This window comes from Argiope bruennichi, chromosome 3 (assembly GCF_947563725.1).
Source record: "Argiope bruennichi chromosome 3, qqArgBrue1.1, whole genome shotgun sequence".
NCBI classification, from domain to species: Eukaryota; Metazoa; Arthropoda; class Arachnida; order Araneae; family Araneidae; genus Argiope; species Argiope bruennichi.
In genome coordinates this window covers 82,291,234-82,304,289 of record NC_079153.1, presented here as the reverse complement: position 1 = coordinate 82,304,289, position 13,056 = coordinate 82,291,234, and the positions used below count along the sequence as shown (strand labels likewise).

The 13,056-nt window shown below is 30.3% G+C and overlaps 1 protein-coding gene across 1 annotated transcript in view; it reads left to right on the top strand.

The window, feature by feature from the left end:
- LOC129963503 (glucose dehydrogenase [FAD, quinone]-like) overlaps positions 1–12,242 on the top strand; it is a 34,856-nt gene extending 22,614 nt beyond the window's left edge. Inside the window, exons 9-12 of the mRNA XM_056077928.1 lie at positions 1,738–1,886; positions 5,249–5,426; positions 9,002–9,230; positions 11,997–12,242. Of these exons, the coding sequence (XP_055933903.1) occupies positions 1,738–1,886; positions 5,249–5,426; positions 9,002–9,230; positions 11,997–12,150 (710 nt within the window). The 3' untranslated portion in view covers positions 12,151–12,242. The remainder of the gene's footprint in view (positions 1–1,737; positions 1,887–5,248; positions 5,427–9,001; positions 9,231–11,996) is intronic.
- Positions 12,243–13,056: the final 814 nt, after the last annotated feature.

Sequence of the window (13,056 nt, the reverse complement as noted above, 5' to 3'; positions counted from 1 at the left end):
GAACTATAACCTCGCGCTTCAGTTACATAGATCATAATCATATACAATACCATGAATACACTTATCCAAGATGTACGATGTCAAATGGAATGAAGGAACAGCTGAAGAAAAAAATGTAAGCCTATTTACGATAAGAAAAGCTGCAAAAGAATATAAAGCTAGAAAAGAAAAGTTTAACAAAGACATAAGCCTACCATTGTTGAAACTTTCTTTAAAAATCTCGAAGACTCACAGTTGCACACTTGATACAGATCCTTTTCTTTTTTTCTTCTTCTTTTTTTTTCTCATTTGGAATCGAGGCGCAACAGCATGCATTATATTGCGTCCATTTTGTATATAATTATAATTTCCTTTCAGTAATCAGAATACAGTTTGGCGAAAGTATAGTCAACACCATGGCTCTTATGCCAATAAAATCCAACAAATCCAAATCCAATTTTTTTTCAGTAATCAACATTCTCTATCTTATTATTTATAGATAATGGAAACAAAATCCAATTACATATTAAATGGTATTAGATTTTAGTCACTTAATAGAAAAAAATATACAAGTTATGAATTCTAACTTATTATATACGACTTCTTATCCTATTAATCGTATAATGAAAAATTGTTGGCATCTTAACACATACGGCTTAAAAAAAAACTAAGAATTAACATATATTGAATTATAGCTCTTAAATCTAAACAGGAATCATATACAAATTTGCTTTAAGAAACAGTTTGAGCAAAATTAAAAATACCATTGTTTTTTTTATTAGTTTGTATATTTTATACAAAAGTATCAAATAAATATTGAACTTGTACAAAAACAAAAGAAATGCAACGTGTTGTTCAGTAAAAATATAATGGAGAAATTAAATCATTTTTATTACAAAATAAAATATTTAAAATGCAATTCTAATCATCTATTCTAAAGACTTGAAATAAATCCTTTTACCAATAACGTTTAAAAAGTGCTCTGCATTCAAGATGATTTTAAGTTCTCTGGGTTTTGCCCAGATATACTGTCCCACAGACAAACTGTAAATAACAGTAAGAAAAGTGCTGTAACAATAAAAAAAGTAGGCCTTTTTAATTTCAAAGCAATCACTTAAATGAAGAATAACATTTTCATATTACCGAAAACAATAAAAAAAAATATTAAGAATAACATTGTTATAAGCAGCTGAAATTTCGAGAAGGTAAGAGTTTTTTTAAATATTAAAAAAAATGCAATGAAAATATAAGAAAAAAATTAAGAGTAACATTGTTATAAGCAGCTTCTTTATAAATTGAAATGAAGAAATCGGTTTTTTGAAAGATTTAAAATTTAGTTTTATATGTTGGCAGCTGATTTGCGATCTGTTAGGCATAATTATCATTAATGCGGGGTTTACAGTCGGTCAGTTTCAAGCCGCCAATAGGCAGCACATGCACAGAAAGATTTATATTTGCCACAATTTCATAAATAGTTCAGGCATTTCATGCTTGGCTATAAATTGCCGTTTTGGCGTCTCTGAAATTTTCACTGCATATCATATTGAAATAATGGATATTTACACTAAGAAAAGCATTATTTAAAATTCTCGAATCCAAATATTACGGATTATTGATGCCACTAACGGAGTAGTATCAACGTTCAAGATGTGTGATAACTAGATCTCAATAGATAATTCCAGAAGAAATGTATGTATGAATTTGAAGAAAAGTGTTCAATTATTTAAAGAGATTTTAGACATGTCCATTTTTTTATAGGTCCATTATCGTCCGTAGAATTTATATCAGTGATAGCGTTCTTGAATGGTAAAGGAGTCTCGCCAAGAGAAGATTTTCCAGATTATCAGCTTTATTTCATAGAAATAAACAAACAAATCGCAAAGTATCAGACCGGTCTAAAACCTCTAGTAAGTATCTCTTTCAGGAACTAAAAGAATGTTTGATATATAAGTATGTCTCAGTTTTAACTATATCTGACCTACTTCCAACACTTGCTTGCTTTAGACGCACACCACACCGATAAAAAGAGCATCAGTTGTTCTTAATTGTTTTATTCATACTTTTTATATGCTTTATTCATAATTTAATTTTGTTACTAAGAAATGGTTCTGGTTTGTTATTTTTATAACCTAGATATCAAAACAAGGAAGCCAACACATGAAGGATGAGAGGCACTAGTTATCAATTTAAGATAATTAAGAAAGAATTTAATTAATTAGATTCTCTCTTTTCTAATGGATAAGGTAATATTGTTAGATCGAATTACCTTTATTCCAAAGACTGGAATAAAGGTAATTAGATCCCACAATAAGAGATTTCTCTATGTGCTTAAGCAAGGAGTTGGGTATCTCATTTCTTATTTTTATATAACCCACAATGGCGACGCCAACACTGAAGAAAGATACTGCATACTTGCATCTTGTCTTAAAAGAAAGGCCTCGCACAAGCGATGAGGATTATTTACAAGATTTTTTCTTAACATAGGCAGTACTTAAAATACAAAGTAATTAAAATTAAAACGTCTGCCTGACTCACATCAATGGGATATAAAGATGGTAACACACCCATCCCATCTACCGTGAAAAGTGATTACTTGCATAATTCTATAAAGTGGTGTATTATATGTTTAAAATGTTACACACAAATTCATTTTTGTTCAAAGACAAAAAAAACTTTACAAACAATAGGCAAGTTAAAAGAAATTTTTGGTTTTTAAATAACTCAGACAATGCCATTGTATTCAATTAACATATATCACGCCCCGTTATATTTTAACTGTGTGACATATACTGACTGTTTATTGGCCTTTCTTTCAGTGTATGTTTTTATATGACACAAATCCTATAACGTGATTGGAGATAAAATGTTAATATTTATCTGGTTTTATTTTATTGAGCCTTATGTCCAAACAATTGCTTTTACACGTCCCAAGTGACGAACAATGTCATTTTATTCTATTTACATATCTTCTGACCTCCGTTATTTTTTAACTGCGCTACATATACTAACTGTATAACTGCCTATCTTCCTATCTTTCAGTGTTTTTTTATATAGCACAAATCCTATAATGCGACTGGTGATAAAATGTTAATATTTATCGGGTTTTACTTTATTGGGCCTTTTGTCCAAAGAATTGCTTTTTCCCATCCTGAGTGATCGATACTGTGAAGTCATATTGTTATTTGCTATTCCCTAGCTCAGACGACGTGTTTCGGCAAAGCTTGAGTCACACAGAACTAGAAATATTATAATCAAGAAAATGGGGTGGAAATTTGAAATATAAAATAAATTCTTACTCTTTTCAGTTTAATTTTTAATCTTCCGAGGAAGAATTTGCCTAATTTAACATTGACCAAAATGTATATCTTCAGTGAGAAATGAATCATGAAGTTTGAGTTATTCATGTAAATCACTTTGAATACTTAAATTTTAGAGACGAAAACTTTTCATTTTAATATTTTCTGGAACTAAATAAGATAAGTGAATATAATGTCAAAAGGAGTCATTTTTGAGGCCTTCGGAATTTTTTTAAACCAGTTAAGTGGTTAATATATGGTAGTGATTTACAATTTACTTAAAACAATTTTAAAATTAATTATAAAATTGCTTGACAATTGAACGATTTCATTACCCCGTCCCCTTCTCTAAGAAGAAAGAAAGGATACATGAGTTCAAGATAATAAATTTGTCAGATCAGAATTTGCACAAATTTGGACTCGTAAAGAATCATGGAACATTAAAAAACAATAAAGTAGTCGGAAAAATTTCGCTAAATGAAAATTATGTCTCGTAACATGAAAAGAAAATAGCATGTGAGTGTCGTTCAAAGTCAAGATCTCAGAGAAAATCTCAGACTTTGTTTAAAGATTGCTCTTTGATTGGAGACTCTACTAGTGTGTTGTCGACAACATTGCGCTAGTATAATATTCCCAGAATTTTTTTATAAACTAACCAGTTGATTTCATTCAATGTTTATTCATTTCACGCACACTAACTGGAAGAGAATTTTTGAACAATTCAGAGTTTCTATAAAGTTAACCGTCAGTTGAAACCTGGAAATAGAAAATGCGAAAAGAATTTTTTGGTTCCAAAAGCCGGTAAATACAAAGGTTTGAACAACTTGGGAAACATCGGATTTTTTCAATTGATTATAGTAGTTTCAAAAAGCGTCGTTGTAGACAGTGTCATAAGCAGAGTGATGTGTCACCTGAAGAATGCAGTACCATCAGAGCCGACATGAGGATTACTGGTATGAAAATAAAGTATCGTTGACCTGGAAAAGAAATAATTACCAAAATTGTAGTGAAACTGCTTTATGCGCTTCTGTAAAATTTCCAAATTGCCATTTAGTGTATTTCTTAATTTCAATCTTCAGTTATAAAATGCATTAAAGAATAGAAAATAAGGAAATTAAGAATTTACCCTTTTTAACCAGTTAACTGCTTTGACATTTTTTGGAAAATTCGTATCTAATTGTGTTGCAAAAATTTAGCAATGAGGTGTATACTCATCAAAAACAGAGTATGTGTAATATGAAATTATGTTGTAATAAAATGACTTTTGTTTTTTTATTTCCATAATCACATTTATTTATTTATTTAACCCTTTCTAGGGCCGTGGGAAGTATGCTTCCCACCAAATTTATCAATCTTTGTATGAAATTATGTAGTTTGGCATAAGTTCTGACAAATTTTTTTAGTAAAACAGAAACTAAGATACTTCAGTTCTTTATCTTACACAAAATGATGTATCTTGATTTGTTACTTAATTATTAATTAACCAAATTAATTAATTAATAAAATTAAATTTATCTAATAAGCTAAATGAATCCCTTTTCTTATTCTAATTTCAAGCCTAAAAATATTTAAACATAATATGATTAGAAAAAAAATGGCCCTTTAAAGGGTTAAACTAACATACATTTTTTTCATATGAACAAAAAGAAACATAATTTACTTTAGAGAATGGTATTGAGCAAAGTATGGTACAACGCATAATAATCTTTTATTTGATCCTTTGATTTAGACTTGGCCTCAAAGTATTTTCAACATTTTGAGAGCTACGAATACGTTTGAGTTTTTACTAAAATTGTAGCTCAAACTGTAAATTGTCCCTATTTATTACTCCTGACGAATAAACTCGTCATAACGCAAAAGTCTGCACTTTTTTTTTATATACTCGTCAAAAACAGATAACTGGTAAATATACCCATAAAAAATATGTTTAAAAATTACTTTTACCTTGTGATGTTTATTTTATCTTGTTTCAGTTATACGATTTGGCTTTCTCACCGTACGAAAATGATCCCATATTTATATGTTTGAGTAGCATATTGCATCCCAAAAGTAGAGGAACTGTCAGACTGCAATCCACCAACCCTTATGACCCACCTTTAATTGATCCCAACTACTACGCGGATCCTGCAGATGTTGAAGCCGTTGTTAAAGGTAATTCTGTTCATTCTTTCAAATATCAGAATCATGTTCGAACATATTATTGATTTGATATGGGATTTTTGGAGCCTCAAAATGCGTAGGTAGAAAATAAAGGGCATGGGTCGTAAGAAGTTATCGTCCGAAGAAGCACAAAGATGAAAATGGGAATCAACACGAAACATCAAGGGGAGGTATCGAGGATTGTATATATATTACAATTTTTTTAATTTTAATTTAAAATTTTCTAGTTGGCAAAAAGTTTTGGAGCTCGAACGATTTTGAGATGAAAAGAAACCGTGGCTTTTCTAAAAGTTGACGACTGCGCAATACAATAGTCACAGGATCATTCCAAACACCAGTTTAAATCGGATTTTCAAAAAAACAGCTTCGGGGTAAAATTATATTACAATTTTTTTTTTCGGCCACGAAACTGCTAAAATATATTTCCTATGTATATATAATATTGCAATATGTAATATTTCTGTAAGCGATCTATTTAAAAGTGCAATAAAAACTACAAAAAAGATATGAAGCTGGTTAAGGTATCTATCTGCCTACGTTTAAAAGGCAGTTTTTGGTCAAAATTCACAATTTTTTTTATGTTTTTTTAGGTTTTCAAATCTGTGTTTGTTTCAAATCTAAGATAATTAAAAACCTAGATATATGATTTTTTTATACCACTGTAACTGAAAACAAAATCGTAAGTTGAATGTTTTCCAACTTTTCTTCAAATACACGCTTCCCTGAATTATAATTTATTTTATAATATGTTCTATCAGCAAGCCACGCGTATTAGAATGCGTTTTGAGTAATTTTTATGCCGAAAAGATTGGCAATTATATCTGCTTTTGAACATAGTTCATGTTTGCAAAGCATTTTCAGTACGGCAAATGAAAACTTTAAACAAATTTTTTGAAAAACTTGGATTTCGTAAAAAATTTCATAGCAAAACCTGATATCTTAAAAACTTATTAATATATTATCTTGAAAATTTCCATATGTGTTACCTTAAGATTCCAAAGACAATGAAATAGGGATATAACTTTGAACTGAGTAGTTTTTTTTTTTTTTTATAGATCTGCTTAATGTAATTTTCAACAACGAATTTTGGGAAATTTTCAATACAGAAATACATGATTAGCTATAACTATTTTGAAAATGCACATACTTCTTAGATTCTAGTTTATTCCCTTCACCATAGCTGTAAGTATGTTGTGTATTAAAATAATTAGAATATGTGCAATGGAATTTTTCGTAGAATATTTTGCTTTTTGTTGAAATTTTCACTATTGTTTACTCAGATTGACACATTTTATGGAATCTGAATGGGCACAGAATTTCCTGATCAACATCTTTCATTATTTCCAATCCCATTGATCCAGAAAATGAACTGAAATAGCTCCTTAGAGGAACTTTTCAAATATTTGTCTCCGTAGGTAGACTGATACTTTAATAGGGCACAAGGGACATCTGGTAACCTCCTTTGTATATATATATATATATATATATATATAATATATATTTAATTGCGGAATTTAAATTAAAGAAATATCCAAACCATATATTGAATACAGCCGATAGATTTACCCTTTAAAACAATGTCTGGGTAGCCAGGTGAAATCGACCCATTAAGCTCAGAGATTATACATGAAAAGAAAATTTCACTCATAACTTGAAATACTGATTCTGCGCATGCCTATGAATCCGGCTGTGTTATAATAAGAAAGTCATGGATTGTATTTGTCGCTCTTCCGCTTTAATTTTAAAATTGTTTTTATGCTAATTACTTAGAGTTTGAATTTTTAGTTTAATTATGTTTAACTAACTGTTGATTTATATCTTTGATTGAATTCGCAAAAATAATTGATAGAATACTGCAGATATTTACCCTCTGCCTGCAGATTCAAAATAATTTGGCGATAAAATACATAAATGTGTGTTGGAATGGAGATCATTACGATTCGTCTAGTGGAAGCAAGATGATCTATGTTTTCGGAAACATTTCTTTAATGTTCACATTTCACACAAAACAAACACAAGACACAAAAGACAAGACATTAACGCGTTATCAGAACAGCATTTCATCTCATTATTTACAATCGCAATGCACAATGGGATGGTATCTAATCAGGCATTGCCAACTTTTCAAAAGAGAAGCTAGAATAATCCAACTGCTACACATTATAATAACAACAGAAATACTGGATTATTTGGCTAAATCTTAGGGACGGGTACCGCCAAATTTGGCGCCAAACTTTAAAGATAAAGGCACCAGCGTCTCTTAAAAATAGTCATAATATTGAGAAATAAAATTCTGAAGATTACAGCTTCCGCAGGGCTTGGCGAGAAAAATTTGGCGGAAAATCGCCAAATGATACCCGTCACTAGAACTGTACCGATTATTTAATTTACGTTTGATTCATGTTTTTACTTTCTTGTAAACAAAGATACAGCATTGTAATTTTCAAAAAATTCGAACTTGAGATTTGGAAACCTCCCCCAAACTGAAAATTACATTTTAGGAATTATGTCTCTTCTTCATTTTATCTATTTCTTGTGATAACGAATAGTTTTGAGTTCATCAGAAGAAAGTGGTGCAGTCTTTTCACTAAACTTGTATGGAATCTATTTATAAGAAGTTTTTATTTTAGTCCAGATATCCATGAATCCTATAAAAGATAATAGCCTGATGGATGAAATTTAACTCACAATTGTAGCATCTAAAATTTAGATACGTATCAAATTTTGAATCCAAATTAATATCGAGTTTCCCGACTGTTGGTCTGTATATTTGCATGCAAACAGACGTGGTAACTCAAAAGCGTGACGATTTTAAAAAAGGAAATAAGTTTTTGATCTTGCTTCTAAAAATTAAATCTGAACACTTGAGGCGTTCAAGAGTTTAACTACTTTAATAAGGGGCTAACAACATTAAAAAGAGGATAACAACTTTAAATGGAGATAACAACATTAAAAAGAGGACAACAACATTGAAAGGAGGGCAACAACTTTAAAAGGGAGACAACTTCACAAGGAGAAATGCAAATTTAAAAGAGATACAACTTTAAAAGGGGGGATAACCATTTTAACAGGGGGACAACAACTTTAAAAGACAGATAACTTTAAAAGAGGGATGACAGCTTTATTAGGAAGTATGCAAGACTATTTCTCCTGGTAGTTTAGTTTATTATTTTTAAAAAATTGCGATAAAAAATGTTATGCAATAATCCCTATTTCAAAATCTGGTCTGGAATAATTAGATTGTAGCGATTTTATCTTTGCCTTTTTGAGTTAACAATTTTTTATTTCTCAGTCTCCAAGTCATTGCTTGTAGCAAATAGCATCTATAACACTAGTGTAATAATAGATTGGTAGAACTTGCAAAATACCTAGGATTCCCTATCCTCCAAGTCCCACCCAAATAACCTCGTGTTGTTTCAAAATGAGATGTTTAAATTCAAACTACGCTTTAAAATTACAAGGTATAAACGTGTAAGGTACAAACAAAATATTCATAAAATATTCAAATATTCATAAAATATTCATAAACAAAAGTTTTATAATTCTAAGCTTTATTTCTTTCGAAGGTCTGAAGACTTGTCTGAAAATTGGATCAAGCAAGTCTATGAAGAAAGTGGGAGCCAAACGCTTTGAAACCTTTCTTCCGAAACTCACAGATTTAATACCAGACCTCCTTCGAGACGAATACTTGAAGGTGCTAGCAAAAAGCTTTGTTCTCACTCTAAATCATCAAGTAGGAACCGCTAAGATGGGAGATCCGAAAGATCCCACCACAGTTGTCGACCCTGAATTGAGGTAAGTCACCACCATCCAATACGAGATTAAATTAATTATAATGACAGCCCTGTCGCTGCAATTTTACAATAGAATTAGTCGATATTATTTTCACTATTGTACAACTGAAGAATTTTCATGACGATATTGTTCACGAAATTGTGTGTCGAGAATGGTCGATTGATAATAGGAACACAGGCTCGGAAATGGATGATGGCGGATTCAGCGCACAAATCTATTAAAATTAATCCGTGAAATTGAATGAAATTGATCTTGAAAGGATTACAATCAAGTTCTCTTGGAGAGATTGAAAAATCGGAATTATGCTCTTATTTACTTCAAATCAGGATACTAATCAAAGTAAGAAAAAGAAAAAACAATTTTGAAATGCTAAAATAAAAACAATCTAAATTATTGAATCTCTGAGATATATTGTATGTATTAAGCTTTCCTGAATAGACAGTAAACCATCTAGACATTAAAAACAAAAATATTTGTACAGGTTGTCCCAGAAAGGTGGAATAAGCGTTTATTTCTTTAAATATAGCATTTAGACATATACATATAATCACAAAGCATCATAACATAAGGTAGACAGGTATATAAAAGCATTTGGAGATCTGTGGAGATTGAAAATAAAAAATAAATTTTGTATTGCCCACATAGTGTGAAAACGTCAATTAGTAAAAAGTTCTTTTTATTTCATCTGTGTACACACAAAAGTTTCTAACTAAAATGAGCATAGATATGCATATTTTTAGAGGAGCTAATCACAAATTTACATTGAAACATTTGATTAGTACCGTATTTATAAACTCAAATTTATAAATACGGAAAACTGTTATGTGTATCGATTTGTATATCTAATCATTATGACTTGAACAAAATTCGCTAATTATGCATACTGTAATTCACTTTGATTAGTTTACAGTTGCATTTCGGATTTACAAAGAAGATAATCATAATTTCAAGAGTCGAATATTTAAGATTTATCGCAACTCAGTAATGGAATGCCGAAAAGGAAAATAAAATTCTTTTCTCGCAGTTATGTTCTTTACAAAGGAATGAGGGGTACTTTTGACGTAGAATATTTTGAAAGTCGGGCTGTTTGGAATCGTAATGCTAGCATAGTTGGAGAATGCAAACGCCTTTTTTTTTTTTTTTTTTTTTTTTTTTACGAATATTCTTCATCCTTGTAAGCAGGTTGTTAACGAAATTATTTTGCGATTGAAAACTAAATGAAAATGCTTTAACGTATAATATGGAATCCATATAGTTTCTTGGCTTCCGTTACATTCAGATTATGATAGACGTCTAAATTATATTGTCTGCCACTAATGACTGACGTGGCCTGAACGAAGAGTACAAAGTTAATAACAAGTACGATATGAAAGAATAACGCTAGTCACCGATGACAATCACTTGTCTAAAAGGAAACTTCAATATCGGTCACCAATAACACGCAGTCTTCAAATTTTTAACTCGCGTATTATGATTAAAAGGCCTCAGAATTAAAATTCCTGTATTCCTGTAAAACGCAGCTTACAATTATCAATTAGATAACAACTAACACGAAAAAAATTTTTAATTACAAAAAATGCATTTTTTACTTTAAAATTAATTGATTAATAAAATGATTATTAATCAATTTATTAATTTCCAATTTATTAATAAAATCAAAATTTTTAATTAAAGTCTTAAGTATTGAAACCAAAATATTTAATATTTCGGATCTAAATTAACAAAATATTTTCCTTAATAATCTTTTTTTTTTTTACGCTTCAATTATCATCATAATACCAGTTCTTTAATTAATTTTTGTCATAAAAAACAAAATATGCATTTCTTAGATTTTTAAATTTTTGTAATAAAATGAAAAAAAAAAAAAAGTTGGAAATATTTGACTCATTATGGAATACTTTGAAGATTTGAAGCACAAAGTATATGAGGTATGAAAAAGTTTGAAGAAATCTTTACGCTTAATATAGCATGCGTATAAATATAGTATAGAGTTTTACGTACACTATATATATATATATATATATAGAGAGAGAGAGAGAGAGAGAGAGAGAGATGTAAAAACATTTTTAACATTATAATGTTTAAAGATAGGCATATTGTCTGTTATCATGACATGCATGTTGAAAAACACCGCTGAGAATGCTCAGTAGCACAGGTATTTATACCTACAGCTATTAACTTCGACATGTGGCCGCAGCCGCAACATCAACACTGGCGGGAACTGTAGTTGAGTTCTAAGGACCATAATCGGTCACGGTACAACCCTTCCCTTGGGAAACAGTCCAGTCATCGGTGGAAGGAGTCGACCCCCATCTTTTTCTGCACCCACCAAGGTGACTAGAACCAATCACCATACCGGGAGCTTCTCATCCCCAATTACGAGGTGACCCGGGGGGATTTTAATTAAACCCAAACATGCTATGAAGTTTCAGAAGAGTTTTAAATAGCCAATATCTTATTTTTTTACTTATCTTGCAATGTTCCTACCAAATTCATGGCGAGAAAAATTTAAATCAACGGAATAGTAGACAACGTCTTCTGTTATTGAGTTAATATATAAAATTAAAATTACCTAGGAATATGTGTACATGCTGCTGTGACAATAAAATAGATTTTGCTGCTTATTTTAGATCAAAATAGTTTCCAACAAAATCGTAATATAATGCTATTAAAGATTATTGGCATTGAAATATTTTACTGCAATGTCCATTGCGTTTGTATTCAATAAATTTATACATAATTTTTATTTTGTTGCTATTGTTGCAGAGTGAAAGGCATCCAGGGACTCCGCGTTGTTGATGCTTCAGTTATGCCCATCGTCCCATCAGGGAACACAAACATCCCGACTATAATGGTTGCAGAAAAAGCATCGGATATCATCAAGGATTCTATTTCGTGCAGAGCTGGAGATAATTCATAATTTAGAAACGAACTTGCAGGTGAATTCTCAAATATGAAAAAAGGAGACTTAGAATACAATAACATATTTATCAGAGTGATTATAATCCTCGAAATCTTGGTATGGAATAAAACAATGTAAAGAAATCTAAGAGAGTCAAATATTTCTGACATTTAATTTCACTGACAAAATATAGTATTTGAAATATTAAAATAATATTCCGATTTACATTCTTAATTCTTAAGAAATCACGCAGTTCAAGCACAGGTAGTTAGTTATATGAATGAGAATAATATTTTCAACGGAGGAAATTGTCATGCACATGTGAAAAAGGTGTTAAAATTCTGAAAACTTATAATATTTCCTTCAACGCAAGCCACAATTCACATCTAAATAAATACTACAGTAAAAAACTGCTTATGATAATTTTATTCAATATAAATGAGAACCCGTATATTAAAAATATTGTTTGAAACAAATGACAGAGGACCATATTTACAACAGTAAAAAAAAAGTCATTTTGTGTGTGTGTGTGTGTGTGTGTGTGTGTGTGTGTGTGTGTGTGTGTGTGTGTGTGTGTGTGTGTGTGAGTGTGTGAGTGTGTGAGTGAGTGAGTGAGTGAGTGAGTGAGTGAGTGAGTGAGTGTGTGTGTGAGTGAGTGAGTGAGTGAGTGAAAAATACTTCTTTTGATGAGATTTGACGTATATTCACAATTTCAGTAACAATATCACATGAAAAATTCATTTTTATTCTTCGTTATTTAATTTATTACCCGAAATGATAGAATAGACGGCAATTTTTTTATAAATACCTTTCAGTGTCAGTAAAGAATTAACAAATCAAATTCCTCTAAGTCAAAATTACAAATATATATATATATATATATATATATATATGTAATATTTCAATTCCTATTGATATTGATTC